This window comes from Marmota monax, unplaced genomic scaffold (genome assembly GCF_021218885.2).
Source record: "Marmota monax isolate L192 unplaced genomic scaffold, Marmota_monax_Labrador192_F-V1.1 WCK01_AAM20220418_F8-fsc00007, whole genome shotgun sequence".
Lineage (NCBI taxonomy): Eukaryota > Metazoa > Chordata > Mammalia > Rodentia > Sciuridae > Marmota > Marmota monax.
In genome coordinates, this window is record NW_026692781.1 from 6,051,867 (window position 1) to 6,079,728 (window position 27,862).

Sequence of the window (27,862 nt, forward strand, 5' to 3'; positions counted from 1 at the left end):
CTTACACTTCTCTCCTTTTCCCTCTGATTTTGAACCTACCTAATGCCCTCCCTAATCATTCCATTTCATTTGAGGAACACAATTTCTTCTTTAAGACCCCACCTCCATGAGCCTTCTCTATGTCTCACCAGGCAGGGCCTTGCTTGTGCCCCATGTTAGGACAGGATGGTGTGGTACCGCTATGACGACTAGACTGTGAACAGTTCAAAAAGCTCTTATTCACAGTGCAGTTTCAAGCACTGGCAGTGTCTGAAATATACCGAGTATTCAAAAGTACTATTTTTTAAAAATTTATAAGTGCTATCCATTAATTCATTCTTTTTGATAAAGGAAGGGTTAAAAGAAGTGAAAAGATCCATCAGGAATGCAAGCATCTCACACTTCAGATAAATTAAAAATCGTGAAAAGGAGCAATGCAGTTATATGGGAATCTATTTTTAAAAAATCTAGTTTTATACTCAGTGTACTAAATAAAATCACTGAGGTTTCAGCAGGACATTGAAAGATCTCTTAAAAATGCAAAAAACTTTCTTAAAGTAGAGCCACCAAAGATAACTGATGACTCACTTATGATGGAAATCCTTTCCTCCCCCAACAAATAAAGTAAAAGGCTTAGATTTGTTCTATCAATGAAAGTGTCAATATTTTGTATAGGTGTCTATGTATGTAACTAAGAAAGCAGGGCCCTTGAACACTATGAATATTGTCTCTACAGGCAAAAGGATGTAAGCAAGGAAGCTAGAGATCAAGGATATCTGAGGGAAAAAAGTCCACCAGGATTTTAATGGATGACTGCATCTGACTTCAGGGAGAAAGAAGGAGACAAACTTATTTTTTCAAAGTGATACTGACCAATCTAAGTTTGTGGGGATGACACATAATTTATTAAAGCAATATACATGTATTCTAAAAATATGGATAAACCATCCCAGTTTTTAAAAACACAGCTAAATAATATGGCCATAGACACTAACCATTTGTGGGAAACTTTTTCTATTGGAAATATAGTCATGTTCCTATATGGAACATCATAACTGTATCTCCTTCCTGCACAGACCCTAAAGTAAGCTTCCCTGTCTCATGCCTGAGGGAAATTTCCTTGTGTTGACCTTCATTAGTGAAGCCAGAGCAAGAGGGAAGCAAATAATGAGTATGTTCTTCAGAAGAGGAATGATTTTCTGTTCAGAACATGATTTTCAAGCTGTTTTCCACAAAGGCAAGGTTTCTACCAAAGAGCCTTGTTTTTGTTGGTTTAATCATTGGGATTCTAAGTTCTTGTGAAAAAAATGAGTCCTGTTGCTAACAGAAAAAGTCTGAAGACTAATGATTAAATATATTAACTTTTAAGGGATTAGAAGTTTAAAGGGTAATTTTCTTCAAATATGGGAGGGGGGACACTGACACTGTTATTTTTATCCACACCAGATTCCTGAAGAAATGCTACCAGCACAAAAGGGATTATGAGTAATCCCTTTTCATGAAAGTTAAATCTATATAGACCTGTGGCATCTTGTAGAACAGGTTATCATGTACCCATGTAAGCTATGTGAAGACTGAAACCCTCAGTCACATTTATATCTGCAGTCAAAATCCTGTTCAAGATGAGTATATTTCTCTTCCTATTAAAATTCCACTCCTTTTCCTAAACTAATTTATTCTGCAAACTATGTTTGTTTTGAGATTTTTATAGTCTTATGTTCTTACTTTGGTGAATCTACCAGTAAGTTTGAAAATTCAGCTTTTATAAATACCTAGGTACTCTGGGGAGATGACATTCAGTTAGATTTTTATCTGTGAACTGATTCTATCTATGTTTATGAAGTCTTTAGATTTTTTTTTTTTTTTTTTTTTGGTGGTAGTGGGGATTGAACTCAGGGCTTTGTGCATGCTAGATAAGTGCTCTACCACCTAACTACATCAACAACCCCATTCAAAATCTTTTAGGAGAAGTTTTGAGAATCAAGTAAGTCCTAAGACCAAGAATATGCTAAATTCATCACCATATGCTATCAACAAAGCATCCACAAAAACTTCAATCACAAAACTGCTACAGAGAAAGCTGGATGCTTAGTTTTCATATAGTTAAAACATTATATTTATATAAATATCTACATGCATGATAAGTATCACTCTAACATTACAGAAGAAAATCCATGAATTCTCCATGTGTGGAGTTTCTGGCTGGTGGGTACTGAAGTCATCTGTTAATGCCACACACGTCATTCTCCTTCTGGTTGGCTGGTATTTGCAGTTGAGAAAAGAAGGCTAATCACGATATTCTTCCTCTCAGATCAGAGGCTTAATATCAATACCTTCACCATAATAATTTCAAAGACAAATGAAAATAAAACTAAATTCTCATAAAGCACTGGGGGCTAGATAATTGTGATATTTTTAACAATACATTTACCAGTAAGTGCCTGCCCCTTGGGAAGTTAGATCCATTCCATCTACACCATAGCTATCATCATCCATAATCTTGGACAGACCAAAATCGGTGATCTTGATTTCTCCACATGCTGTTCCATCTACCAGGAGGATATTTCCTAAGAACAAAATATACGATTCTTTTTATGACATATATGTGCAAAACATTATCTTTGATACTTTTAACTCTGGGGAAGTAAATATTTATTTAAAATGTGGCAGTATAAGCTGGATGTGGTGGTGCACTCCTGTAATCCTAGCAGCTTAGGAGACTGAGACAGGAGGATCACAAGTTCAAAGCAAGCCTCAGCAATGGTGAGGCCCTAAGCAATTCAGTGAGAACCTCTCTAAAGAAAATACAAAATAGGGCTGGTGATATGGCTCAGTGGTTGAGTGCCCCAGAATTCAATCCCCGGTACCAAACAAACAAACAAACAAAAAACCCAAATGTGGCAGTATATGGGTGGAAGGCACACAAACCCGTAATCCCAGAGGCTCAAGAGGCTGAGGCAGGAGGATTCCAAGTTCAAAGCCAGCCTCAGCAATTTAGTAAGGCTCTAAGCAACTCAGTGATACCTGTCTCAAAATTTAAAAAGGACTAGAGATGTGGCTGAGTGGTTAAGCACCCCTGGGCTCAACCCCCTCCCCCACAAAAACAAACAACAAACAAACAAATAAAATGTGGCAAACAAATAAAATGTGGCAATATAACACTTGCAATTCTCCTAGTATTCCACTGAAGTTTTAAAAACTAAACCAAAAAGTGTATTTTCAAAGGACTTAACTGAATATGACTTTCTAAAACTCACAGTTTAGAACTTTAAAAAAATTATGAGACACATTTCATTAATTACCTGGCTTAAGATCATAATGTATAATAGGAGGTTTGATCTCATTGAGATATCTTAGTGCATTTACAATCTGCATTACAATAGACCTAGCTTCTTTCTCTGACATTAATTTATGTTGCTTCAGATAGAAATCCAAGTCATTGCCTTCACAGTATTCTAACACTGTACAAAACCTACAACAGGAAAGAGAAAAAAAAAAAAAAATCAGGTGTTAACTATTGTTTAGTAATTCAGCATCACAATAGAGAATATTTATATCATCACCACAGGATAGGGAAAGCAAAAGCAAAGGTATCTTTTCTTAAAACTTAAATCCTTGAGTATTCACTTACGTATCTGTGTCCAAGGAAAAATAATCATAGAGTTTAACTATTCTGGGGTGATCCAGTTCTTTGTGTATTCTATACTCTCTGCAGGCATGCCTATGGAAAGAGAGTGTTTTAATTCTCCATGACCATTAAAACTTTTTCAATTTTTAAAAACCATAAAATACTAATATTTACTTGTGGTAGTTTTCTTTTTTCTCATCTCTCCAGCTTTTATTAAGCTGATGGATCTTCACAGCAGCATATCTTTGTTCATATAGGTCAAAAGCCTAGGATTAAAGGCAAAGAACAATGATTTCTAGAGATCAAATAAATAACTAAAGATCTATATTTTAATTTTAGTGAAAAAATTTTCAATAATACTAAGAGTTAGAAGAATATTACAACTTTTAGTGATCATCTCGGCAAATGTTATATATAGTTGAGTGACACATTTACTAAGGAATGAGATATAAGTTTCATGGTGATAAATTAGAGAAACTCTTAATGTGAATTTTCACATTCAAGTTTTTAAATGTCAACACACTGAATCAAGATTAATCAATAAAACTGGTATTTATTTTTAAAATGGACCTCTTCCTCTGTACTGGTAGTAGTAGTAAGCAGCAAGGAAAACAGATGGCTGGGATGCTTTTCTATGGGTCAGATAAAACAAACCTTTCTATCTATCTTTTCTTGGTAATCCCCTATTCTTTTTCATTTTTTTTAAACTAATAAGTTCCTAATAATTTCCCAATTACTAAAAAAAAAAAAAAAAACAAAAAAAAACTAGTCATTACAGAATTGCCCAACATATACAAAAGTAAAAAGTAGTATAATGAACCCTTATATATCCACCATCCAACTTCAAAATTTATCATCACTTTGCAAGTCTTGTTTCGTCTATTTCCTATTACACATGCTTTTTCATATATGTGTATTTCTTTCTCTTTGTCCTTTTTTTTTTTAGTGGTGCTGAGGAACCCAGAGTCTCATGTATGAGAGGCAAGCACACCACCTGCTGAACTGTATCACCAGCCTCTCAAGCATATTCCTTGAATTTATTTGTTTGTTTGTTTGTTACTTATTGGAGTGCTAGGGATTGAATCCAGGGCCTCCTGCAGGTGAGGCAAATACTCTTATCACTGCGTCACATCCCCAGCCCTCCTTGGATGTTTTTAAAAACAAATCTCAGACTATCTATCATTTCATCCATAATTTCTTCAGTATTTATCTCTTATAGATAACAAGGCTTTTAAAATGTAACCACTACTATCCTAACTACATCAATAATAATTCCTTAATCACATCAAATATCCAACCTGTCTTCAACATTCTCTGGTCTCAAAAATTTTTTTGGTACTTGATTTATTCAAATAATCAATCTATTTTTTAAGTTAAAAAAAAAAAAAAGAGAGAAAGAGGGGCTGGAGTTGTGGCTCAGTGGAAGAGCACTTGCCCAGCAGCTGTGAGGCACTGGGTTTGATTCTCAGCACGACATAAATAAATCAATAAAATAAAGGCCCATCAACATCTAAAAAAAATATTTAAAAAAAAAAGAAAAACCAAAACCAGAATGATTGTACTTTAAGTCTTCACATGATTCATAAGTATTTTTTAATAGCAATAAATGTCACTGCAAAAAGATTTAATAATTTAAGTTCCACTGTCATTTATATACAAAGGTATCCCTGTGAAAAACACATAGGGGGGTTGAGGGTACAGCTCAGTGATAAGAATACACACTTAGCATGGGCAAGGCCCTGGGTTAGATTCCCAGCACTGCAAAAATAAAAGTAAAAAAAATATATATTTTTTTTTAATTAAAAAACCCAAAACACTTAGAAGCTTACATATTTGTTAGAAGGTAGGTCCCCCAGTCCCCCCACCTGCAAATTTAACCTAAAAATAAGTAGTAGAGGAAAAACAGTAAAATTACTGTTTTGTTACAAAATCATTAAAGCACGAAAACAGACATAATACAAAATAATACATAATGAAGAAGTTTGGAATGCTCTCTTTGGAGTCAAATGAACTTATTACCTGAGTGACTATGCTAAGTCACCCTCTCTGAGCCTCAGTCTAATCTATAGAGTTGTTGAGAGAATTAAATGGGGACAGTGCAGGAGCAAGGACAGGTGTTTAGACAAGCACTTCTTAACCACATACTCCTATACCTTTGCTATAGTGAGAATTTTTATCTTTGTTAGTGAGAATAACAATAAAATATAAGTTACCTTATATACTTCGCTAAAGCCACCTCTTCCAAGCAGATGAAGTAATAAATACCTTTCATTTAATGTTGGGTGATCTTTGAACCTTAAGGGTGGAGAAACAAAGCCCACTCAGACACATTAAAAAACACATATAAAAATTCTGTCTACGTTAAAGTTCCATTCTCTTTTTCTACTCCTAGCTATTTCTTCCCTAGTTCCTCTACTGATAATTTCACATTTCATCAATATTTCTTTTCCTTCTCTTCAGGAATATCACCTATCTTAACAATTTTGTACTTACAAAGCTTGACAAATTACAGTACTCTCATAAAGACAACATTTACTGTATTTTTGTTTTCTTCTTCTTTGCACTGGGAATTTAATCCAAGGGTACTTTACTACTGAGCTATATCTTCAGCCCTTTTATAATTTTTGATTTTGAGACCGGGTTTCACTAAGTTACTTAGGGCCTAGCCAAGCTGCTGAGGCTAGCCTCAAACTTGCAATTCTCCTGTCTCAGCCTCCCAGGTCATGGGATTACAGGGCTGTATTGACATGAAATGCCTTACCTACTTATTCTTCAGCAATGATTTCTGTGGTAAAATATACTCTTTTTTTTTGGGGGGGGGCGGGTATTGAACTCAGGGGCACATGACCTCTGAGCCACATCCCCAGCCCTATTTTGTATTTTATTTAGAGACAGGGTCTCACTGAATTGCTCAGTGACTTGCTTTTGCTTAGGCTGGCTTTGAACTCTCAATCCTTCTGCCTCAGCCTCCCAAGCCTCTGGGATTATAGGCCTGTGCCACCACGCCTGGCTGGAAAATATACTTTTATATTGAGAGTTATGGCTGATTTTATACTACATAATTAAAATAATTTTATTTATAAACAGGCCTTGATTCATGATAAAATTTTACTGTCTTTGCACATCTATAAAATAAAACTTTGAAAACCAATTTAAAAAGTAAAGATTTTTTAGAACTTATAAGCAATATTACTGTTATTACTATGTAACAATTATGGTACCCTCTACATCTTAAGCACTTAACTCAATGAAGTAGGTCCCACTACTAGATCTATTTTATATAGATACTAAGAGGATAAGTAACTTAAACTTAACAGCTAATATATGGCAGGTATTAGCAGAAAAATGTAGTTCCAAAATGTGTATTCTTAAAAAAAAAAAAAAGGCAACAATAGCTTTATAATTCCAAGTGCAAATACATTTTGTTTTATTATCTTATTCAAAATCAATTGAGTGTAGGTTGGATAATTGGAGCTTTCCTAAGAATCTTGTGAATAAGAGAGACTGCTGTTTAGTTTTAAGGCATATTGTAAATCTGAAACAATTCACTTTATTTTAAACAATCTAAGTCATATCCACAAAGTTTGAACCTAATTTTCAGAATAGTTCATCTTATTTTATTGACTTATTTACCTTTTTTTAATACTTGGAATTTCAACTCAGGGATGTTCTTCTATTGAGCTACATACCTATCCCTTTTTCTTTTTTATTCTGAGACAGGGTCTGAGCTGCTGAGGCTGGCTCTGCACCTGCCATCCTTCTGCCTCAATCTCTCAAGCAGCTGGCATTACAGGGGGTTGTCACTCCACATGGCTTAGAATAGTTAATTTTAAATTAGTTTTATCCTATCTGCTTTATTTGAATTTTAACTGATAGAATTTAGGTTATTCTATAACTCTCATTATTTCATTCACCTCACACACTGGGTTACTTTCTTTGCTTTGCATTCCTTTAACGTGTACTATTCATGGCACTCATTTTGATTACTAGGGATCAAGAACAGAGAATTATAATTTATAATTGTTTTCCATTTCTTCCCAAATTCTTGCATAATGCATAATTCTTGCATATATGGCACACTAGAATACTTTTAGTTGAAATAATTTCTCCTTCAATAATATAACATTAACTTTGATATTCAGGCAACAAATATTTATTAAGTACCTATCATATATCAGACACTGGTCTAGGTTCTGGTGCTACAACAAGAATAAAACCAAGTTCATTTTCTCATGAGGCTTACTGTCTGGCAGGAGACAGATAATAAGTGAAATTTTTCCAGATATTAATAAATACTATAAAAAAACAAAGCAAGGTAAGCATACTGATATAGGGAATAACATGAGACAGGGACCATTTTCTGAGATAGGGAGGTTGACGGACAGCCTCTCTAATAAACATTTGGAGTGAAATAAAAAGTAAGCCACTCTGGTATTTAGAGGAAAAACATTTCAGTAAAGGAAATGGTAAGTACTAAAACCCTGAGATGGGACTATGCCTGACATGTCTGAGGAGGTCAATGTGCTTGTGACATGTAAATAAGGGAAGGATGACAGAGATGGAATGGTGTAATAGTCAGGGACCAGCATACAAGGCCTTCAAAGCTGTGAGAAAGACTGTGGATCTTTTCTGTGTGATGAAAGGCCTGACAAGGAAACAGTGTGTTTACGCTCTTCATGGAGGAGGGGGAAGGGAACTTTTATCATATACAACTCAAATACAAATAATGACTCACTGTGAATTATCTTCATTGTTTATTCTTTTGAGCTCCCGTATGTGAAGATTTCTGACTCTTTCCAAACGTTCAAGTTCTGCCTGGATTTCTGCCTCTTCCTGAAAATGAAGAGAGGGGACTATAACAAGCTCAATTTATTTGTGATATAAAAAAGGTATTTTTACCCATGCATCAATTTTCTACAGTGATGGGAAGAACAGTGCATTATAAAGTTCCACTGAGTTAAAAGACCAAAGTGCTTTTTTTCAATGCCTGAAAGATAGAAAAAGATAAGGCAAAAAGCCTATGTCAAGAAACCATCCTCCACATAAAAAAAATCTAGACCTAATGAGATGGTGGATTTTGTTCTGTAGTACAAGAAATCTACTTTTATAACGTCTGTACCAAAAGTGAGTACAAGATAGTCTGAAGTTATAAAACAAAATGACCTGAAAAATCTTATTTTTTGTTCATTCAAATTTTAATTTAAGAGGGAAGAACTTAGTATAAAACACATAAAATGAAGAAATTTTATAATAATTAAAAGAGGAAGAAAGGAAGAAGATAGAATCACTGAGTATTCCTAGACCTTACAATATTTGGAATAAATCCTACTGTAATCCTAAAGAGACAGTAAAATAAAAAATGTAGGGAATGCTGTGGTGGATCCTCAGTTATTAGAGCAAACATAGGCAGACTAAAGATTTAAGCACTTTAACCACTATTTAATAATATTTTTATGAATGTATTTTTCATGTCTTTAAAATACATAATTTTCAGAAAAACTTGAACTAGATTCCAAAACAAATAAGCAGATATAGCACCCATGTTACTCACTCTCTCTCACACACACACTTTTGTCAATATAAATTTTAGTACTACTTAAAGGATGTACGTGTACATAGCAAATTTTGGTGGAAATATCTAGAAATGTCCTGTTTTTAAATATTCTGAATAAATATTGTTGAGTAAATAAATAAAGATTACCTTAGCTTAACATGTACCCAATACAATTACAAACTTGGACCACTTGCAACGGAGATTATTTCTGAATATTTCATTAGCTCTTTTGCTTTTCCTTTACTAATTTATTTTTACCTCAAAATATTAATAATTCTAAAATTTATTTTGAAATATAAATATTATCATTTCATTCAAATATAGATAACAGAGGTGTAAAGTCTATTAAAAGTTGAAAGGAATACTTTAAGTAGTATGGAGAAAACAAAAATCTTCAAAGATTTTAAAAAACTAAGTCTAACTATATTGTTTGTATTCTACTTAACTCTTAGGGTTACTTTTATTATTTAAAGTGGAATTCAACCACAACAACTTTTTGCAAAGATATTTAATAGATTAGACTTACATGATAAATGGAAAATTAAATGAAGAGAAACCTTTCTAGAATTTTGATTTTTCTAAACAGGTACACTTAACAGACTGTCTTAATTACAATTTCCTCATTTACTATAGCTTCAGTCATTAATATTTTTTGTCTTCCTCTGCCCACCTTCAGTACTTGGGATTGAATTCAAGGCACTCTACCACTAAGCTACATCCCCAACCCTTTTGATTTTTTAATTTTAAGACAGGGACTCACTCAATTGTTGAGGCTAGCCTCAAACTTTTAATCCTCCTGCCTTAGCCTCCCAAGCTGCTGAAATTACAACAGTGTGCCACTGTACTTGGCTACAAATATTTTTCTTAATGAAGAAAAATGTAAGGTGACATACTAGGAGATTCATTAATCTAAGAGTCATTATAACAGGAAATGAATTTAAAAACTTTGCAACAATAAACTCAAAATATAACTTAGCTATCTTAATTTAGTCATACAAGACAGAATAAGAAATTGGTCATATAGATGTGCCTATGAATATGGAAGATCTTACATTAGACTATTGAATCTAGAAAGAGGTAACTTTTTCTCTTTGTATTTGTCTTTGTACTAACATTTGGTAGGCTGGCTAAATTTTAAATACTTGAAGCCTATTAAAATACCACCTGAAATAATTTTAACTTTTTTTTTTGAAACTGTGGCATAGGGAGACTATTTCAACAGCCAATTTACTGAAGTAAAATTAGTACTGAGTCATACATATATATAATTATGAGATTCAACTAGATTGTTGATGCACCTATTTACATTTGTTTTATAATCACATCTATAACCAATATCACAAAATACTTATTTAAGAAAATAAAATATCTGTCTATATCAGTAAATTAAGGAAAGTTTTCCTCCTCTATAAAACATGACAAATGTGCTCCATAAAATTTTACAAAATAAAAGCAGTCAATCTTTATTCATTTTGAACTGTTACATTTACTGAGGGGAAAAAATGTTCAAAGAACTAGGGGAAATTACTGGATTCTCAGTAATAAGGAAAAAATGTCAAATGACGAAACTCTACCTGAACCTTCCTTACAAATAAATCCATACGCCAGTAAAATTTGTTTGTATTTTCCATCTTGTAACGCAACATTTCACAGTAGTATAGGCCATAATACAAAACAACATGATTCTGGATGAGAGATAATTCCACAACTCTAAGTAATTTCTCTCAAATCCCAATGAAAAAAGTATATACGCTACAATGAACTAAATATCTGTGATCCCTTCAAATTCATATAATGAAGCTCTAAAACCCAATATGATGGTATTTGGAGAGAGGGCCTTTTAGGAGGTCATTAGCATTAGATATGTACCTGAGGGTGGTGCCCTCATAATGGGATTATTGGTTTTGTGAGAAGACTGCCCCACCACCTCCCAAAGAACAAAGAGAAAAGGCTACATGTAAGCCAGAAGAGACCACTCACCAGAAACTAAATCCTGTTGGACCTTTGATCTTAAAACTTTTAAGATTTCAAAACAAGAAAATAAATTTCTGTTGTTTAAGCCATCCAGCCTGCTATTTTATTATGGCAACCTGAACAGACTAATACACATCCTATTAAACAAATGTCAGAGGCAATACTGTCTAGTATTCTCTCCTCATAGAAAGGGGCACTGCCCAGACTGGATCTGGCTGCAGGGCACAAGAGTCTAGAAAGCAGTAGTTTCAACAACTAATTTATCTTTAAGATACATTCAGATCATTTTCAAAGCTTTATCCTATAGGCTATACTCTACTTGCTTGAAACTGACATTAACCTCTGGGACATCCTCAGAATTAAACTTTTTCAGAGGGTTTAGGAGAAACGAGGATGACCTGGATTCACAACTAATCACTATAGAATGGAATCCTCAAACTCACAGCAAAACTAGGCCAGATCAGTACAATAAAAGAGAATCCAACCAGCTGAACTGACTTTAGTAAGAACACTTAAGTTTCAACCCTGGATTAATCCAGAAGCTGAACAGTTAATTAAAATGGAAAATTTAAAAGAAACAAAGAAGAAATAACATTGAGAATGATTAGGTCTCTGTAGGCAATTACAACGTAAAAGGAACATGAATAATAGACTGTATTAAAGAGAGGTAGTTTTGGTGATCAAGTACAAAATAAATGGACATAGCTATTATCTGTTTAAAGGCACAATAATAAACAATGTAACACTACATACTAAAGCAGTTTTAACAATACTTTAAAAAAAGCTCTGATATTCTGAATTATATAAAAAAAAACCAAGTCACACAAGTATACAGCAACATATCTCAATACTGCCTCATTGTTTAAAATAACCTGCAAAAACACCACCTGCGACATTTAAAATTTTTAATTATATATATGGAAGATTCATCCCAAAACAGTTTTGTCTCTCACAGATCTTCACCACAGAAATGTTTTCAATTTGTAAACAAAGTCTCCTCTGATAACTTAATATCTCCTTGGCTCAACTCTCTTCTAAGCCAAAAGCAAGCAATAGTAATGAAGAAACTGTTAACTTTCAGGTGAATTTGGAGTAAGCATTTCCCATTGTAACAAATTTTTAAAAAAGATAATTATTAAATGAAAGGTAGAGTGTGAAGGCTTTGAAGAGTTATAAAATGTATTTCAACATATAAATCTGATATATTTCATTCCCAAATTAAACAGTTTTGAAAAGTATTTAGTAAAACTTGAATGTATATTACATTTTATCCCCACCAAAAAAAAAAAAAACTTAATTTCCCTAAATTTCCTTTTTTTATATTAAAAAAAGCCAAGATAAGATAGGAAATATTTCATTTGTTTTTGCAGTGCTGAGGACTGAATCCAGGGCCTTCCTCATGCTAAACAAGTGCTCTACTACTGAGCTACACCCCCCCACACCCCGAGCCCAGGAAGTATTTTGATATAGCACTCTCAACTTTCCTATAATCCACAAGGGTTGGTGAAAGAAAATAATTTGTATAGCATATTATAAAAATGCTGGAAGCACAGAAATGCAACAGTATCCAAACAACATTAATTTAAAAAAACTAGTTCAGACTGAGATTTCAAAAAGCTTGATACCGAATTTACTTAAAAATTAACACCTTTAAGTCCTCAAAAACTTGTTTCATCAACTATTAATAATGACATTCTAAAGATTATCACCAGGCAAGTGAAAGGTGAAATTGACAAAATGCACTATTAAAAAGTAATGGAGGGGCTGGTTGTAGCTCAGTGGTAGAGCACTTGCCTAGTATATGTGAGGCACTGGGTTCAATTCTCAGCACCACATATAAATAAATCAAATAAAGGTCCACTGACAACTAAAAAATAAATTTTTAAATAAATATATAAGTAAAATAAAATAAAGGTATTGTGTTCAACTACAATTTAAAAAATTAAAAACCTAATGAAATAAAGGGCAATGTAGAAAAAAGAAATAAAGGAGAAAAGTACCAACTTAATTCATATTTATCCTTATTATATGTCTCTAGATACATGCATTCCCAAATTCTAAATACAGATATGGGAGATCTGAACTGACATAAATATGAGCCAACAACTTCCAGAAACCACCTATACAAAGCGAGTCTGAATTTATCTTAACTTAAAAACTACTGCCCCATAATCACATTTCTGAGTACGATAGGGGGAGGGAGAGAACAAAATTATGAATTCCTATGTGTTTTCTTTTCCAACTATATAAATATTCCCTTCCATTGCCATCTCTAAACACCAAAAAGGTCACCATTGATGGGAGCATAGTGTATCTTCCTCAGGTGTATTTAATTAGGTAAGATTAGAATACAAGATTTACTATTAATGTTTTCTTCTCTCCACCCTTTAAGTCCTTCATTGCCTTTTAAGAAAGAGGAGGAGTGGTGGTTTATTCTCAAGTGCATAAACAAATACACTGAAACCTTAACGAGGAATGACTTATGCTAAAATAAGTTGGTTCTGATTTTCTGTATTTTCCTCCATTTTATTTAAACAACCACCACCACCCCCCCCCAAAATCAAACAAACAAACAAAAAACAATAAATAAACCCACAACCTCCTCAGCAGCAAATAAATGTAACAAATCTAATGACTGGCAAATTTTAAACAGTATATTTATGTACCACTGTATCATGGGGCTGAAATTCCTTAATGTTAAACACTAACCAAAGTGCTGACACCAAGCCCTCGCATACACAGATACAAGACCTTACTATAGTACACTGTAGGCTTTTCTCTTAGCTTTTTGCTGCTTTTTAGCCTTTCTCAGGATGTTGGTGGATTACAAAGATTTTAACAGCATGAGAAGATTTAACTCTCCATCCAATAACAGCAAAAGTCTAGTCTTCAACTCTTCCAATATGCATATGCATATAAATGTCACGGCTTTAACAATCTGTATGATTTTTAAAGGGAAAGGCTGGTAGCTAAGAAACTTTTCTCTTTTTTGTAAAACTGTTCTCTAGACTGAACTACAAATCTGAATTAAACAAACTCTGCTCTAAGTAATGGGAAACATGACTTCTAAGGGTCTTTCCAAATGTATAAAAACTTTCACGTTTCATTGCTTATGTAACAACTGGATTCATATTGAACACTAAGGGAGTAAAACAACCTTTATCTCTAAATTTTCATTTTGGTAAATGAACATCATCTACTACCAAGATGTCTGATTACAAATGTGAAAAATCGGAGCCAAGAATATCTGAAGGTCCTTAAGAAAATAGGAGGTAGAATATAAATGACTGAGAATTTCCCATCTACAGCTAGTTTCATGTTCTCTCAGCAAACATCTTTTATAGGCTACTACTTTTTAAGTGAAAAGCAGTAAAGACAAATATTAATGAAGAATTCCAACACATCTCAGCACCTTTCTGGTCCACATACACCAAGTCAGGAGCCTCATAACGTTCTTCATGAGCTTAACTGTGACTATTTCAAGCTTCATGCATTTCCACTGCAAACCACTGCCTATGCAAGTAACATCTGTGTTACATTCTATAGAACACAGTGTACAATGTAGTTGGCTTTATTTAATTGATAGAAGAATTCTCAAAATATTTCTTTTGGTCATGGTCATAAATATTGAGATGAATACAGAGTTTTAAAGATTAAGCCCTCTAACATTATGTTTGCTCATTATTTTAATTCAAATCTAAAGTGACAAGAAATGCCACTTTATGCAAACTTAAATCTTTGTGGTCATACTAAGATGATTATGGTATTCTAAAAAGAAAGACCAGAAGGGATATCAAACTCCAAGAATATTTGGGGGTCAAGTCACCTAAAACCAACGCCCTGTATTCTCCACTGTTCAAAAGGCTTGTAGACAATCCATTGTCTTCCATTTCAACTAGTTGCATAGTCCACTGTGAAGGAGTGAGAAAGAGCTGTGTACTTGTTCTTGACCTGTAAATATTTCATCATGGAAGATTAATACTGATGCTGCTGCTGCCTGTTACTGGTTGTTTCTCTTTGCAGGTGCCAATATCGGTCAGAGAACAGGATTTCAGTGGCAGAGTTGTTGCTATACTGTTATCTCTTCAGAACGGAGGCACAAGGAGAGATGAATGCCACATCGCAAGGAGCAAAGGAGAGAGAGAGAAAGAAATGGTGTCAGGTGGCATGTTGGATGTGATTTTTGTTTTAGTAGAGATTGAGATGACTGTAAATTGTTTAGCTGATTCCTTCAGTCTGCAAAGATACCTTTGTGTTGGTGCTGATGATTCTTGACTAATCCTGTTTCAATCACAAATTGGTTATGTTTTCCCAGTTAAACTTTTGGCATGTATATTTAGGGCTTACAAATCAAATAAACATACTCTCACATGCACACACCAAACACACATTAAAGCCAATTCCTACTATGCTATTTAATATTTGATACTGATTTGTCCAACTTTAATAATCAAATATTTAAATAACCAAGAAGATGATGAAATTTGAAGACTAGAAAACAAAGAGCAACACATATCCATATGCTGTTCATATCACAAACTTGAGTAACAGCAGTGTCAAGACATAGTTACAGATTCTAATAACTTCAAAAATTCTATTCCCTTGTAAGTATGACTGGCAATTTGTATCTTTTTAAAAGCATTATGACTACAGAGAGAATCTATCATAAGGAAGTTGGTTTTTCAGGAATTTTTCCCCTCATATGTGTTCGTTTATAACAGTCCTTTCAAATCATTTCTTTCTTCAACTTCTGAATGATAATCTGATTATACAAACAACCTAGCAGAGCTTCTCAAATCACAAAGATAATTGTTTTCCCATAACTTGAGTTTATGAAAGACTATTATCAAAACAGGATCAACTAGTGTGTGATTTGTTTGTTTCCTTAAATCCTAAGATTCCACATGGGGCAGAAATACATAATATAGGAATGTTTGTGGCTTTGCCTTAAAGAACTTCTTTTTTTTTTTTTTTTTTGTACAGGGGATAGAACCAAGAGGGTACTTTACCAGTAAGCTACATCCCCAGCTGTTTTTATTTTGAGAAGGGTCTCACTAAATACTTAGGACCTTGCTATATTGCAGAGACTGTCCTCAAACTTATGATCCTCTTGCCTCAGCATCCAGTCGCTGGGATTAAAGGCTTGTACCACCACACCCGGTGAGAAACAACTTTTAAAAGACAGGAAACAGTTGCCTTTGCAACTATAAGTTTTTCATAAGTGAACAATGAGGAAGTTATGCATAAGTATTGGTAACAGAAAAGTTACTTTCTTTTTTGTTAATAATTTTTTTTAGTTGTAGATGGGCCCAATACCTTTATTTTATTTATTTATTTTTATATGGTGCTGAGGATCAAACCTAGCACCTCACATGTACAAGGTAAGTGCTCTACTGCTGAGCTACAGCCCCAGTCCAAAGTTACTTTCTTTTTGAAATATTTTCAGTAATAACTTGTATGGTCTCAGGTTTTATTATATAGTTTTATTCTGTTCTATGAAATCCTTAAGATATTTTTAAAAAAATATTCCAGAGTATACGTCTTACAAAAAACGTGCTTCATTGATCTTTAAAAATAAATTTAGAACAGAAAATCAATAGAGTAGCTAGTAATAAAGAAATATTTTAGATGCTATAACAATCATGAACATAATGTGTGAGAGAGAAACAAAAAGGATGAACGTAAAAAACACCTGATTAACACTGCTCTGAAAAAAAATGTAATGTTTCTCAAAAAACCTGAGGAGCAAATACTCCCATTACTTGAAGACTGTACTTTAGGAGATTTAGGAGATATGCAATGAGAGCTACAGTGAATTAATTGTTATGAATACAAAAAATCAACTTACTATTCATCTACAATAAAATAAATTTAGAAATAAAGCACATGCATGTTGCCACTGAAAGATGAGTAAAGGTCAACGTTCTGGCTCTGTCATTCACTATTCAGTCACTAGTCTTTATAAATAGTCAAAGAATACCAAAAAAAAAAAAAGATCTTTGCATTCAAAAAGTTAAAATTTATGTTCACTCAAAAGTGGTTAAAACTTCAAAGTCTACAAAAAGTATTATTATTTTTTAAAGGTAATATTATGAAATGAGAATTTGAATCATGCCTGTATTAGGTAGAGTGTGAAAATAAATCACTTGTAAATGAGTAAGCAATGAATACAAAACTAGTAATAACTAAAACAATATTTATATTAAAGAATTTTTGATAGTGAAAAAGAGTGATCTGTAAAGTGACTTTCCTAATCTCAGAAGACAAAGGTAATAATTTCATAAGTAAAGTTTACTTTTACTTTTTGGTGGCAATTAGAAACACCAACTAAAAACACTTTATCATAGCCATGTACTTATTTTTGGAGGTTTCTATCTGATTCTATCATAGTTTAACCACTTTGGACTTATTATTTTTCCAACACTACAGATTAGCATGGAATGTGAACTGAACATTATGACTTATTCAATGGTAAATAAACTTTTTCATACTTCAGATTACCTATTTGAATTATCATTAATATCATTACAAAATACAGTGCATATAATTTATTCCATTTCAAAAAAAAGGGAAAAAAGATCTGTTCATACTGCATCAGCTTCCTTATGAAGTTAGTTTTTAACTTCTCTACTAACAAATTTAATCTAATAAATAATTCTGCTTAATGTTAAGCATTTATTAAAGGAAAAGAGAGAAGAGAGAGAATGAGTTACCAATGCAAAAGTATGCCAGGCTCCAAACCTAAACCCTAAACTGACATCCCACAGGTTACTGGCTGTACAAGTTACATGGTCATTAAATATTCAAAGATCAGATCTGATCCAGCATGTGGTAGTAGCTACACAACTTACAGGTTTGGGTATAGTTTGTGTCAGCCTAATACACCCAGAACCACAGAGAGCTAATAATATAGTGGTGGTAATGTCTTTTCTCTTGACTAAAACCTGTCTTCTGTGTTAAAAGTTTATTCAATCTTTTTTTTTTTTTAAGAAAACAGAATAACCTATTTATAATGACCTATTTCCAATTGTGCTTTAGAAATCTATTTTTAATACATGAACCTTACTGCTTGTTATTTTTTAATTGCACAATTAAATGGTACCCAATTGTAAGCAGACACCTGCTATTTATTTGTGCTCTAAAGGTGACATTACTTGCTTAGTTTTATCCTCTGTATGTATTACTACTAGCAACATTCTTTAAAAATGCATTCATTCATCTCACCCAAAATAGTCTCTCAGAAGAAAATGTGAGTAATTCAAAACATACAGGTATATTTCAGCATTACTAGTGATCCATTCTCCCAAAATATTCTATGATGGAGGTAGGTCAAGGAAAAGTTGTAGATTAAGAAGATAAAGTCAGAAATCTAAGACTGCTCAGTAAATTTGATAAAAGTTGGGGTGGGGGGGAAACACGAAAAAGATTATAGAAAGGACAATTATTAGAAAGAATGAGTGAATATGAAGAATGTAGAAGTCAAACATTGGGAAGGAGGATAATATGAAGGTTAGAACAGAACGTGAAGTATTCCATAATAATTTGTAAGTATTTATATAATAACTAGATGCATAAGTATTCTTCAATTTAGAAAATAAACATATTATTTATAGAAACAAAATATTTCCCAAACACAAGGAAAGCTATAAATTAATCATCAAACAACCAAAACCCCAAAACAAACTCTCCTCTGAAGCCTTTTCAAAAGTGGTTTTTTTTTTTTTTTTTTGGTAAAATAAGTAGTCAATTCTGAATTAAACTGCTTTAAAATTTTGAATTTCGTAAGATAAGATTTTTCATAAGGCACACATACACAATGTAATCATTATGTAATTTAAACTTTGTTATTACATGTGAATAACCCTTGAGGTAGAATTCTAAATATATACTTAGTTGTATATACTAGTAAAACTAAATATCTATTTCTTTATCACCAAAGGCTGGTTAGAAAATAATTGATAGCTTTTTACATGGAATATCAAGAATAAGCATTATTAAAATAGCTTAGGTAGGCACATAAATACTTGTGATTCATCCTGTACTAAAAATCCCTTCTTTGCTGCCACAGTTCCATAGATCCAATATAGCTCTATTACTACAGAATGATTACTACAGTTCTATTGTTCCATCTGATGTAGAAAATAGACAAAAGCTGTCTACTGTATCTCAAAGAGCAGGAAAAAGTCATTAATTGCAATAGAAAAGAATAAAAGGACTTTTTTAAAAAGATGACCAAAATAAATAATTTGGAACTCACTGTTCAAGTAATTTAGGTTGAAGCTTTCTGGGCAGTGGCAGAGACAATTATAGTTTAGTAAAGGACACAGATACAAATTATAAAATACACATCTACAAAAACACAAAACATTTTTCTATTCCCTATAACCAAATGGCAGTGTGTATATATTTATATTTTTTTTTTCTATTCTCTGTAAGCAAAGACAGGCGTCTCTGGCATATTGATAATATTGCAAAAACAAATTAGTATATAGTGTGATGGTAGCAGCTACCAGAATGGATTTCTCAGTCCTGTTTCACCCAACCCAAGGGAGATGACCTCATAGATAGTGTCTTTAACTAGTTCATCAACTCCTTTTTAGCTATACTTTAGCCTGTTAAAATTTTTAAATAAATCAGATAAGCAGAAACCAAAATAAAACACTGGATAGAACAAAGGAATCTTTATGTCTATTAGAAACTTCATTTGGCAGGGAAAAACTTTACTTTCTTATCACTAGTTCTTAAAAAGTTTGAATTAAAATAAAGACCTATAAAATCAATGGAATTTTTACAACTTCAGAGTTAACAAACAAGTACAAAGCTATACATTATAAAAATTTACAATAACATACAGAAAGTTTTTTCTAAATTATGTCATTTTATGACTAATGATTATTTCTTTTAAACTTTACGTACGAATTTTAATCAAACCTTTATGTACGTATTTTAATCAAAACACGTAAAGAAGCATTTGACAAAAAAAAATTAAGCCAAAGAATTTAAGTATGTTTTTGAGAGTTGTTATTTTAATTCATTATGAAACAGACACAAACAACATGGAATTTTACATTTTACCTTAAAAATCAAACATTTTCTATCAAAAGGTGTCACTGAAGAGTAATCTAAAGACCCTGGCATATCAGAATCTCAGTATTTTTAAAGTTAGTTGCCACAAAGTCAAGAAATGTTATTTTAATATACTCAAGATACAAATGCAACTTAAGAGTTTTTTGTTTGTTTTTTTGGTCTGGGGGTTCTAAATTTGGCATCTTTCTCTTAAGTTTTGGCTTCTAAAATACAGAGAACACAATTCTCTACTTTGGTAGCAAATTAAACTAAAAATCCACCATGTTTCACATACCTTTTTGAGATGTCCTAGTCTAAGTTTGAAAATTTCTTCCTGTTCATGATATTCTGCCAAAGTCAACCTGTCAAAAGTGAAATTTTAATTCTACATTTTGAGATTAATACTTATTATTTCTTATTAACAACCAGAAAAACATGATAAAAATGGCCAAATGATAATACTAAAAATGGTGACAATTTTTAGCCAAAAATTCTTTAAGATATTCTTCAGAGTATATGCCTAATACCTATAGATGGAGCAATTAACTAACAATTATTTGATCAGTACCATCTATGAAGTTACCCAGAATATAGAAACAAAGGACACAGGGAAAAAAGACAATTTCTCCTTATATTTTAGTTTGAGCTTACACTCTATATGGAGGTAAAGAGGAAAAAGAAAAAAGAAACAATTAAAAAATAATAATTTTAGGTTACATTAAATTCTTCTTAAGAAAACAAAAAAGCATGGTGGATAATAACAGTAATTTGCTCTAGTTGTTAAATGCTCTTGAGACGATTTCAGAGTACATTCTATACAATGGCAAACTAGAAGAAAATATATGAGCATCAGGCTGTAGATGGGCAAGCAGGGCAGGGCAGATCATGCATGGATTTTAGGCCAGGTAAAGAATATCAATTTTACTCAAAGAATAATGGGAAACCACTTCAAAGGATGTCAGTCCAGTCTAGGTATTGATTTAGGAAAAAAGGAAGAGGGGAAAAAACAGATGTTACCCCTTGTCTATATCAGTGTATGAGGAGCAAAATAAAGGAAAGCTAAAACTACCCAAAGCATGCAATTCTAAAAATTCTTCAGTGCTGGAGACTGAACACTGGGCCTCATACATGCTAAGCAAATGATCTATCACTGACATATATCTCCAGTCCCAAATTCTTATTTATTTATTTATTTTTTTGAGGTTCTGGGATTGAAGCCAGGGCCTTACACATGCTATGCAAGAACTCTACCATTGAGCTATATTCTTTCCCCAGTACTAAATTCTTTTTTTTTTTTTTTTTTGTACCAAGGATTGAATCCAGGAGTGCTTAATCACTAAGCCACATCCAGCCCCTTTTTATATTTTATTTAGAGACAGGGTCTCGCTGAGTTGCTTAGCGCCTCGCTATTTGCTGAGGCTGGCTTTGAACTTGCGATCCTCCCTTGTCAGCCTCCTGAGCTGCTGGGATTACAGGATGCGCCACTGAGTCTGGCTCCAGCACTAAATTCTTAATAAACATAAACTTTAAATCTTTAAAGTATGGGATATGATCATTTTATTATCAATTCCAAATATTCTTATGATAGCTTTGAAAACTAACCATTTTAATATATGTAATGGGACCGCTGTAAGACTTATATACTATTCTTAAGAAAAATGATTCTGCATTCTGATAAAGCAAAAGAAAGGAACGTAGCCAATACTAAAAGAAAATGAGGTTTAAAAACTAAATATAATATCTCAACTAACTCAATGCAAGAAAGCTTTTAGGAAAGCTGGCAAACAGCTTCTAGATATGTACATATGCCATGGGTGGAAGTTTAATTATATAATGATATAATTTTCTACTCTTAAAGTGGGGTTTTAGGCCCCCTAGTAGAGCATGGGATGGGCTCAGACTTTTTAAAAACTGTATATTTTTGTTTGTTTCTATATAGGAATAAAATACAGTTCTTTACACTGATTTTTACTGAGTTAACAAAACACAGCTAAAATCTGGTATTTGAAAGCCAAAACTAGTACATAGCAAGTTCTCTGAAAGTTTTCTTTTTCTTTTTCCGGGTACCAGGGATTGAACTCAGGGGCACTCGACCACTGAGCCACATCCCCAAGGTCTCACTGAGTTGCTTTTTGCTGAAGCTGGCTTTGAACTTGTGGTCCTCCTGTCTCATCATCCTGAGCTGCTGGGATTATAAGTGTGTGCCACCATGTCCAGCAAGTTCTCGAAATCTCAAAGCTGTATTCTACTAAGAAGTTTGGTTATCATGAAAAACTGCCAAGTTCCTACACATGCAGATTGTTGGAATTTCTCCCATTTGAGAGGAAGAATATTTTGCTTTCTTGAGTTGGTATGCTACTGACTTTCAAGGGCAGTGATTCTTACCATTTTATAACCACAGGTATCTAAAGAACAAATCTAAAGCAAGTTATAAAACGTTTACATATATATAAATAACTTGGGAGCTGACAGATACCAGTTTTAGTGTTCCTATTCTAAAGGCCTTGTCTCACTGACTATGATGCAAACCTCATCATGGCAAAAGAGCCATTTCTTACATTTGTCTACATTTCCCTATTATGAAGTACCTGACAAAAGCTTTTTAGATATTTCTGTTGTATGTCTACATTAATGGAAAACTTTTTTAAAGAAATGTATGTATTTAGATAAATGAAAAGTGGTCAATCTTCTCTAAAAAAATAGGATTTGGGGCTGGGCTGTAGCTCAGCAGCACAGTGCTTCCCTAGCATGCATGAGGAACTGGGTTCGATCCTCAGCACCACATAAAAATAAACAAACAAAATAAAGGCATTCTTGGGCTGGGGATGTGGCTCAAGCGGTAACATGCTCGCCTGGCATGCACGGAGCTCTGGGTTCGATCCTCAGCACCACATAAAAATAAAATAAAGATGTTGTGTCCACCGAAAACTAAAAAATAAATATTAAAAAATTCTCTCTCTCTTTCTTTAAATAAATAAATAAATAAAGGCATTCTGTCCATTTACAACTACAAAAAACAATTTTTTTTTAAAGAAATAGGATTTGGTTGCACAGAATGAAAAGAACTAAGCTAGGACAGTATTAACATTAATGGCTTTTAATTACCAATTGTTAGGCTGTTTTAAGGTGATTTTTCAAAAAATCCTCCTAGCGAGTCATTTGGTTAAGTTATTTAACAAAATCTTTTATTCACAAGTACTATAAGGACACAGCTCTTCCCAAACAAACCATGTCTTCCTATATGAATCTTATCAGATATTAGGTTGAATTTATTAATATTTTATTGTATACACATACACAAATATATTTTATTTAGAAGCATGTTAACACTCTTAAATAAAGCTGTTTAGTAGGTTTAAGAAAATCTTCAGTAGGTTTATAAAAAAACAGGGGCTGGGGTTGTGGCTCAGTGGCAGAATGCTTGCCTCGCACATGTGAGGCACTGGGTTCGATCCTCAGCACCACAAAAAAATCCAAATAAACAAAATAATGATATCGTGTATATGTATAACTAAAAAATAAAAAAATAAAAAACAAAAAAACCCCCCAAAACTTTCTAAACAAATTTAATATCCAATGACAATCTGTTTCATAAGGAAAATAACTTGAAGCCTCTAAGTTAAATGATACAAGCTATAGTAAATAGACTATTAGAGTCACTTAAGGGTGGAGGGAGCATAACTCGTTTATTTATTAAAATTTAACTGAGCTTTACTGAACATTTAACCATAAGCCATGCTTTGAGGATTAGATTTTTAAAGGGGGAGGGGCATGGTTTGTCTTTGAAAAGCACAAAACAACTAGGAATAAAGGGAATTTCTTCAACATTATAAATGGGGTTTTATAAAAATAGATAACTGACATAACAGTTAAGGGTAAAAATTTTGAAGATTTTGCCCTAAGATCAGGATGTCCACTTTCACCACTGCTATTCAATACTCTAGTGGAAATCCTACCAGAGCAGGAAAAAGAAACAAAATGCATTCAAATTGTAAAGAAGTAAAACTGTCTGTATTCACAGATGGCATGGCTCTTCATGTAGAAAATCTGAAAAAATGCATGAGGAAAAAAAAACCCCGTTAAACCTAATGAATAAATTCCGCAAACACACAGGGTATGAGATCAATACACAATAATCAGTTGTGTTTTTATACACCATAAATGAACAACTTGAAAAGAATATTAAGGAAACAATCTCATGTATAACAACATCTAAATAAACAAAATAATTAGGACTAAATTTAACCCAGGAAAAGAAAGACTTACATAGGGAAAACTAAAGAAATTTTAAAAGATCCAATTAAATGAAAAGACTCAAACATTGATGGATTGAAAGGAAGGAACCAGTAGAGAGCAAAAGGTTGAAGATGTAAGATAAAGAAGGTATCAAGAAGTTCCTTACATAGCAGATGATGGAATTCAAAGCACCATATTTTAACAGAGGAGGAAATATACCCATACAAAATATCAAGGGTATACATATTTTCTAATCACATAAATTCATGTAAGTTCTTCCAGAAAAATTAGAAAAACTTTTCTTACAGAAAATATTAGTTTAGATATACCTGTACACTGAAATTTTAACAAGGGTGTTCTCTGTGGGATGGAATCACAGTCTATTATTACTCTCTTCCATGTTTTCCAAATTTTCTATGATAAGCATGTGACAATTTTTTTAAATGCTTTTATCATTTGAAATACAAAGAGCGAGTCATTTACACAGAAAATTTAGAAAACAAAGAGCAGAAAAAAAAAATATTCACAACCAGCACCATGAATTGCTTTCAGAAAATAAATGACAGTTATAATACTTAAATTAACATTCCCTCAGAAAAGGAACATCAATAGGAACATTGAATTGAAATAATCAAAACTTTGACACTTTAACTGATTCAGACTTATAAAAAGGGCAGATTCCAGTATCTACTTACAAAAGTAGAATTCAGATGTTTGGAGCTTATTAATTTAAAGCTAAATTTTCAATATTGACTTCCTTCCTGGCCATATTTATTTTTACTTTTTAAATATTAATTATAAACAACATCCATTACTAACATTTATACTCACTACGTACAATTTAAAAAAAAAAAGGAAAATTCAAAATAGAGGCTTACAGTTGTGGTAAATTTGGTCTAACAAAGGGATCATTTTCTGCTCCATTGACTGCTTTGTTTTTTCTTTGTTTTGGTTCAGAATTGGTAGAAGGTGCCTGAGAATTATTAGCTGTGGGAGGTTTGCGTTTGGCTAGAAGTTTCCTTTGCCGTTCAATATCTTCCCTTTGCTGATTCACCCATTCTTGTTGCCTATGTAAAAATGAATAAAACCATATTAACCTTCAATTACTTTTCACAGTGAAAACATGAAAAAATACATTAGAAAACATGAAAAATCAACATAAATTTATAACCTTTTGGTTCTACTCCCGTGAATCAATTTCTACTCATCCTTCAGGTCTCATTTGAAACAATCATTTTTAAGTGAGATGTTCCCCTAAACTCCTGGTCCAGGGAAAGGTGGGTTGCTATACAGAATCTCATGGTAACTTGTCCCCATTTCTGCCTTTCTAACAAATACAATTCCTGTAGATACTTCACCAGAATGTCTCTGGTAAGCCTATCTCCCTAAGAATGGAGAGCATATCTACTTTATATCTTCTTGTACCCCTAACACTAGCACAGTGATCAATACATAATGTGATATGCTCAATAAAAAATCATTGATGAAATAAATGAATGATCTTTAAAAAAAAAAAAAAACCCTAGCAGTTAAGAATGGGGCAGGCTTTGTACATGCATCTCACATATAAAAACCTTTATACATTTTATATTTATATTAGCAGACAAGATTACAAAAGGCAAATAGGAATTTAATATGAAAGTGTTATTTTCTAAATTTATCTGTTAAAAAGAAATTTTGAAGATGTGTAGTTGATGTTTTGAAATGAAACAAAAATTTGCCTTAATATAAAAAAAATTGGGGAGCAAAAAGAATTTTAACAATTTAAGGAAAGACAAATAAGGGAACAGCAAGAGACTCAGCATGAATTTGAAAACTAGGAAGTTAATAAATGTGAAGTTATTAACATTTTCCATTCAAGAATCTAAGCAATTTTGCCATGAGCCCACTAATTCTAAAAGCAAATAGATATTATGTCTATTACAAAAATACAGGTTGGAGATTTTTAACAGTTTGATCAGAGCATTAAGTAGCTTAACAGGGGATCTTTTTGTTAAGCTATCCTATCGTACAATACCCTAAGCTAATCAAATAGTAATTATCTTGCTTTTAGGTCACCATACCGTGTAATGCAAAAAATTTAAAACTCTACCTAGTTATGGTATTTAGATTTAGAGCAAGTCAAAAGTTTCATCTAACTCCATCCCTACCATTCAAACCACAACTACAGAGCCCCTACTGGTCTTTTGCATACACTCCCTTCCCTTTCCTATGCTTTGTGTAAGGGAACAACAGAATAAGACAAGAATGAAAGAACAGGAAGAACCAAGGTAGAAGAGCAAAAGGGTATAGAAAACTCTCAAGAACAGCAAAGTGAGACTAGGACCTTAAGCCAGTTTTCACTTGGAAGGAGGAATAAATAATTTCAGTTATTAAAACAGTAAATTTTAGAGCTGAGATGTAGCTCAATGGTAGAGCACCTGCCAAGCACCTGCAAGGCCCTGCAGTTAGATTCCCAGCACCACACACAAAAAAACCCAAAACTTGTGTGTGTTCATACAAACCAAAGATTGAACTCAGGGGCACTGGACCACTGTGTCACATCCCCAGCCCTTTTTTGTATTGTATTTAGAGACAGGGTCTTACTGAGTTGCTTAGCACCTCACTGTTGGTGAGGCTGGCTTTGAATTTGCAATTCTCCTGCCTCAGCCTCCTAGCTGCTGGGATTACAGGTGTGTGCCACCATGCCTGGCCAAAAGTAATTTTAAAACAATTTCAGAGTACAATCAAGATGCTATAAGTGCAAATAAACAGCCTAGTTATAATCCTAAAAGAAAGTAAAGAATTTCTAGAATGGATATATAGCTAATATCTGATTATTCAGGAAGGAACGTCCAATTTAGAGATTATTAACATGATTTATTTTCATTAATTCATTTCTCTTTTCATCCTCTAATCACTTTATTCCAATAATTACAAACAACATAATAAAAATATGTAGTAACACAGTAAATCCCGAATAAATGCTTATTAGTGATAGCTAAGACACCAAAGTTATTTTGATCTTTTTTGATAATTCAGTGGAGAAATTTTAACTACTGGCATGCATAGTATTTATACTAGGTCATATTATGCATATTAGACCATGCGTATGAATTATGTAACCTTCCCTTTTATTTATTATAGGACAACTACAGGATCTGGGTTTTGTAGCAAAGTTTCTTGCTCAGAAGACACTAAAAAAATTATGGCTTCTATCTCAAATCCATTTCTTGCTCTCCTCCACTTTTACAGTCAATATATTAATTCGAGCATGATCACTTTCATCTGTATACTTTTCCATATTAACTGTCAACAATCTATCCTCTTTTCACTATTATTTCCATATTATCAGTTGTCATTCTACAACTCAGATCTGATCACACACACTATATATAAACCTTTAACAATGTCCATTATTCACAGAATTAAAACCTAAACTCTAG

The 27,862-nt window shown here is 32.9% G+C and overlaps 1 protein-coding gene across 3 annotated transcripts in view; it reads right to left on the bottom strand.

Moving 5' to 3' along the window:
• Tlk1 (tousled like kinase 1) overlaps window positions 1-27,862 on the bottom strand; it is a 140,258-nt gene that overhangs the window by 5,526 nt on the left and 106,870 nt on the right. For all 3 annotated transcript variants that reach the window (XM_046447164.2, XM_046447165.2, XM_058580175.1), the window contains exons 11-18: window positions 25,316-25,504; window positions 20,497-20,563; window positions 8,343-8,440; window positions 5,821-5,902; window positions 3,782-3,873; window positions 3,611-3,700; window positions 3,282-3,451; window positions 2,411-2,546 (exon numbers count right to left, since the gene is read on the bottom strand). In XM_046447164.2, coding sequence (XP_046303120.1) covers window positions 2,411-2,546; window positions 3,282-3,451; window positions 3,611-3,700; window positions 3,782-3,873; window positions 5,821-5,902; window positions 8,343-8,440; window positions 20,497-20,563; window positions 25,316-25,504 — 924 coding nt within the window. The remainder of the gene's footprint in view (window positions 1-2,410; window positions 2,547-3,281; window positions 3,452-3,610; window positions 3,701-3,781; window positions 3,874-5,820; window positions 5,903-8,342; window positions 8,441-20,496; window positions 20,564-25,315; window positions 25,505-27,862) is intronic.